Raw genomic sequence first — 4,770 nt, forward strand, 5'->3', positions numbered from 1 at the left:
GGGTGAAGCAGCTATTGAGGGATGTCTCTCAGCGGTATGGACAGGGGAAACAGCTGGAGAGGCATGAGCTTCAATGGGAGTGAAAAAACTGGGGAGGGAGGTCTGTCAGCAGTGTGGGGAGATGAAGCAGCTGGAGAGGGATGACAGTCTGGGGGGAATGTGGTGGCTGGGGGTGGCAAGGGAGGGATGTTTGTCAGCAGGAGGGAGTTGAGGCAACTAGGCAGAGGCAAATGGGGAGTGATGGGATAAGGCACCCGGGAAAGGATATGGCAGGCCGTGTGTTGGATACCACTGAGCTAAACAAAAAAAAATCCCCCAACAGGGCTATCTGCAAAATAATGTGACTGCTTACCTTACCCACTGCCTGTGCCACTCCAATAAAATGACATTTCCTGCTGGACAACTGACAGTTCAAAGAGTTTACCGCAGCAGGTTCTACCAACAACCTCCAGGTCACTACTGTGTCTTTTAGTGACATGGAATTTGCAGGAAAGAATCACTGAGTGGAGTTGAAATGAGCGACGTTCTGGTCACATGGGCAAGGTAAGTATTCATTCCCTTCTTTTGCAGGAAGCCCTTATTTGTGGATTTGTAATTCTGTTCAGCCAGTCTCATGTTGTACAGGCTCTAGCAGATTCCTATGTCACTTGTATCCTTATAGGACAAAGGTAATATTGCTGATTCACAGTCCAATGCAAGTACTGGAGAAGGAGAAGTGCCTAAATGGTATCACTTGCCTGACTGCTCAGTGTGGCAGAGGTGCATAAATCACAAGAATGGCTGAAAGAGTTACAAATGCGGTGTCAGGTAAAACAATTCACATGTAAGGTTTTTATAACTGCATTTATAGCTGAATGTCCTCTTTGGAAATACTAATTTTATAATGGATTTTGAAACTCAGGAGTAAAAGCTTAAAAATACATTCAAGTACCTGAACTACTACCAAAAATGTATCTTATTTGTGTATCACTCGGCTGTAGATCCTCAAATCAGCTGCGGCTCCTGTTATTGCTTTGCAGCTGTCCGGGACTATCTGACATTCCAGCCACAAGGATCAGCTGCCAACCCTAAAAATCCTGTGTGAATTAGGTCTTTTTTTGTGTGGAATTAGAGCCCAAGAAGAAAAAGCTCTCACCTCTTTTTCCCAGAGTACCACTCGATGAAGAACCAGTGTAATATCAATGGGAGCATCGCCATGAATCCCAGATACAGCCAGTCATAAAGCTCCGGTGATCCTATGCACTGCCGGCAAATGCTGGTGGGATCGGACCTCTGCCCTCGTGGGCAAGCCTGCAAATCAGAAACGCATAGTGGGCTTTGTCACAACCAGAAATACACAGTTACCACTGAGACCAGATCAGCATTCAAATATGGATAGGATTCTGCTCCTGAAAGGCTCCTACCCTCGTGGCAAGGTCATACCTCAGATGGAGGGATATCCATCATAGGAGAAGGCAAAACAAACCATCAGTAACATGGAAAGTGAACACTTCTTCACCTGTGTCTTCATTAGTCAGAGATCCACAACTGTATAGATTGTCTGAAAATGCCCAGCATCTGAGGATTCTAACACTCATCATACCCGTCTCTTCTTAAAGTGACATTAAAGTCACAATCCCCCTTCCCCAATGCTGCTTTAAGGACTTACCTTAAATGATGCTTCTTGATCTGATCATCTTCTTCCTTCCACTTGTATTCAGGAATCCCTCCAGCACTGGTGCCGCTCTCTGGTCCAGCGCTGACTGCTGTGTCCCACGGTGGCGTGAACGCTCCCAGCTGTGTGCATTGACTTACACTGCGTCTTCTCCCCACCATCCTGCACAGCCGCTCGAGAATCTTCAGATCTTCAGCCAAGAGCGAGGGGCGGAGACACAGGTAAGTAATAACCTATTTGGTAACTTTTATATATTTCTGCATATATCTACTGCTTTCTAGCAGTAGATATATGAAAAATCAAGTGACTTTAAGGGCCCATTCATACCACATCATCTCCAGACCAGACTGTTTCCGGACCCAAAATGCATCCTAATGTATCCCTATGCTATTTCTGGCCTCTGTTCACACCGGCGCAGTCCGTTCCAGACCGGACCAGAAAAATACTACATGTCTTAATTTGTCTGGTCTGGAATGCACTGGAATTGCGGGAGGTTCACACCATTTCTTCAGTGCTCATTGGAGGGGCAGACATGGAAGGGGGCGGGCACAACTGGCTCTGGCTCTAGAGAGGCAGAGCCAGCTGTCAATCAGGCAGCAGGATGGATCCTGACATTATTGTTGGGATCGTTCCCGACTAAAGTGCAGTTCCGCGCTGTCAGCATATAGTGGGCAGTAGCTGGCTATATGCTGACTTTGCAGGCATGGAAATGATCTGTCAGCTTCAGTGCACATGCTGTTGCAATGGACCTTTAGGAAAGAACCAGAAAATGACCGTACTCTTACATTACAACTCTGTGAACTCACCCCGCACTCTCCGTATGTTTCATTGGAACCATTGGAGAAGAGGATAGGTTTTGCGCAATAAATGCCAATGCATGTCTTGCCCGTTTCCACAGCTGAAAATGAGAAAGAATGTAAATATATTTAAGAAACACATAACATAAATATGATGGGGGAAACGCCATTCAACCAACATTCTCACTTAAAGCTGGGAACAAGATCTGACTGCAATTAAGTTATACAGAAAAGCAGAGACTGGACAGCGAAGGAGCAGAAAAAGATGAGGTTGCCTCTCTGCTCCCTCCTCCTGTAAGCATGTTCCTGGTCTCCCAGTGTAAATGCAGCATGTCTGATCTGCTTCAAGTGCTGCCCCTGCTGCTGCTACAGTGGAAGGGAGCCCCACTGCAAGGTAGATTGCTCATTTTCCCAGAGTTTGACTTTAATAATAGTTTAATAAATACAGAGCTGCATTCATTTGTCTTTTATATCTGCCTGGATGCCAGCTATTACTGCATTCTTGCACCCTTAACCCTCCCCCATACAATAAGTGGAAGTCCAGGCACTGAATGCTGCACTTTAGGAGGGCAGAAGGAGTGGTGTCTGTCCCCAATAGTAGAACATCACTGACACATCCAATGCTCAAAAAGGAGCCTTTCATTAATCACATTTAGTGATGTGTGGGGACTTAGTGCAAACCCATTCACCGAAGCATGCACAGAACTGCCAGTGACACACACCCCTGGTCCAATCAGTTGCGGCCAGGGCACTTCCTGTCCCGCAGAGCGGGGGGGGGTCACTGACAGTTAGGCACATGCTTGGGCACACTTGAGTGACAACACTGCGCATCATTGAGATGTGACATTTCAGAGCCATACATCGGCCCCTTCTTCAGGCAGACCGTTCCCAATAAAGCTGCTAGTCTGTTGTGATTAGGGTTGCCCCCTGGCCAGTCACAATGGTGCTGGTTGCCATTCTTTTTTACAGGAATGAGATGATAAGGCCGGTATGCTTTCCCAGATAAGGTGACAACCTTATGTTTGATCTACCCATCCCTGTCTATAAACAGGATCATTTACATGTGGACAATTAAAGCAAACCCTTTAATTAAAGGACGAGTCCACTTGGATCTGACTTGTCCCCCAATATATTCAGCTCTATTACAGGACCAAAGCCCCATCCTGACCTCCAATCACACATCCCATCCCCCTCTTTGTCTGCCACCCAGGGTGACCCCCATTTGTGCTGTATCTCAGGGACTCTGCTGTATGGTTATCTCACTGCTGTATTCACTCACCCATCAAGAGCCAGGGTCAGGATCACACATCTGCAGGCATAACCAACACTTCCGGGTCTGAGGCTGCGGATGTCGTGATGTCACCGAACGTCGCGTATGATGGGGTGGGGAAAAGGTAGCCGCGGAAGCCATCTTTACTGCGGGCAATACTGGCAAACCACCTGTAATTGTAAAACGACTTCGTACATAGAGAATGACATATATGTGCGTGTTAAACAATGTTTAAGTCATTACGATTGATTTAAACCCGAGGTAAAGTAGGCAGAGGTTTGCCCAAAACAAAGATGTCCGCCCACTTTGCGAAGTTGTGCCAGTCCTGTGGTCCACTCTGCCATGTCGGCGCTGAAGTTTCGATTGCCCCCGAATGATGGCCCGGTGCTGTCGGTGGTAGACATGCACACTGGCGGGGAACCGCTGCGGATTGTTCTGAGCGGGGCCCCGGTGCCGGAGGGGACTACGGTGCTGGAGAAGAGGCGCTGGGTGCGGGATAACATGGACTGGGTGCGCCGCCTGCTAATGCTGGAGCCCCGGGGGCACCGCGACATGTACGGGGCTCTGCTGGTGCCCAGCGAGGTGCCAGAGGCCCATCTGGGGGTGCTGTTCATGCACAATGCCGGCTACAGCACCATGTGTGGGCACGCTGTCATCGCCCTGGGCCGCTTCGCTGTGGATTATGGGCTGGTGGATCCGCAGGGGCCGGACACTCCGATCAATATACACTGCCCTTGCGGAGTGGTGCGTGCCTACGTCTCCCATAATGAGGGGCGCAGTGGCCAAGTGCGCTTCCACAGCGTCCCAGCGTTCACCCTCTGTACAGGTAATTGTTACTATATCATCTCCCATATCATTACTTCATTGTGCCACCCTCTGCACCCTACTTCATTGTGCCACCCTCTGCACCCTACCTCATTGTGCCACCCTCTGCACCCTACTTCATTGTGCCACCCTCTGCACCCTACCTCATTGTGCCACCCTCTGCACCCTACCGCATTGTGCCACCCTCTGCTCCCTACTGCATTGTACCACCCTCTGCACCCTAC

At 49.0% G+C, this 4,770-nt stretch overlaps 2 protein-coding genes across 2 annotated transcripts in view; one reads left to right on the forward strand and one right to left on the reverse strand.

Annotated features, from left to right (window-relative positions):
- The window catches only part of JKAMP (JNK1/MAPK8-associated membrane protein), a 10,457-nt gene extending 6,651 nt beyond the window's left edge, over positions 1 to 3,806 (reverse strand). The window contains exons 1-3 of the mRNA XM_018562456.1: positions 3,731 to 3,806; positions 2,461 to 2,552; positions 1,136 to 1,290 (exon numbers count right to left, since the gene is read on the reverse strand). Of these exons, the coding sequence (XP_018417958.1) occupies positions 1,136 to 1,290; positions 2,461 to 2,552; positions 3,731 to 3,734 (251 nt within the window). The 5' untranslated portion in view covers positions 3,735 to 3,806. The remainder of the gene's footprint in view (positions 1 to 1,135; positions 1,291 to 2,460; positions 2,553 to 3,730) is intronic.
- Positions 3,807 to 3,997: 191 nt separating this feature from the next.
- L3HYPDH (trans-L-3-hydroxyproline dehydratase) overlaps positions 3,998 to 4,770 on the forward strand; it is a 6,336-nt gene continuing 5,563 nt past the window's right edge. Inside the window, exon 1 of the mRNA XM_018562274.1 lies at positions 3,998 to 4,547. Coding sequence (XP_018417776.1) covers positions 4,064 to 4,547 — 484 coding nt within the window. The 5' untranslated portion in view covers positions 3,998 to 4,063. The remainder of the gene's footprint in view (positions 4,548 to 4,770) is intronic.

This window comes from Nanorana parkeri, unplaced genomic scaffold (genome assembly GCF_000935625.1).
Source record: "Nanorana parkeri isolate BGI_ZX_2015 unplaced genomic scaffold, ASM93562v1 scaffold20, whole genome shotgun sequence".
In the NCBI taxonomy this organism is placed as follows: domain Eukaryota; kingdom Metazoa; phylum Chordata; class Amphibia; order Anura; family Dicroglossidae; genus Nanorana; species Nanorana parkeri.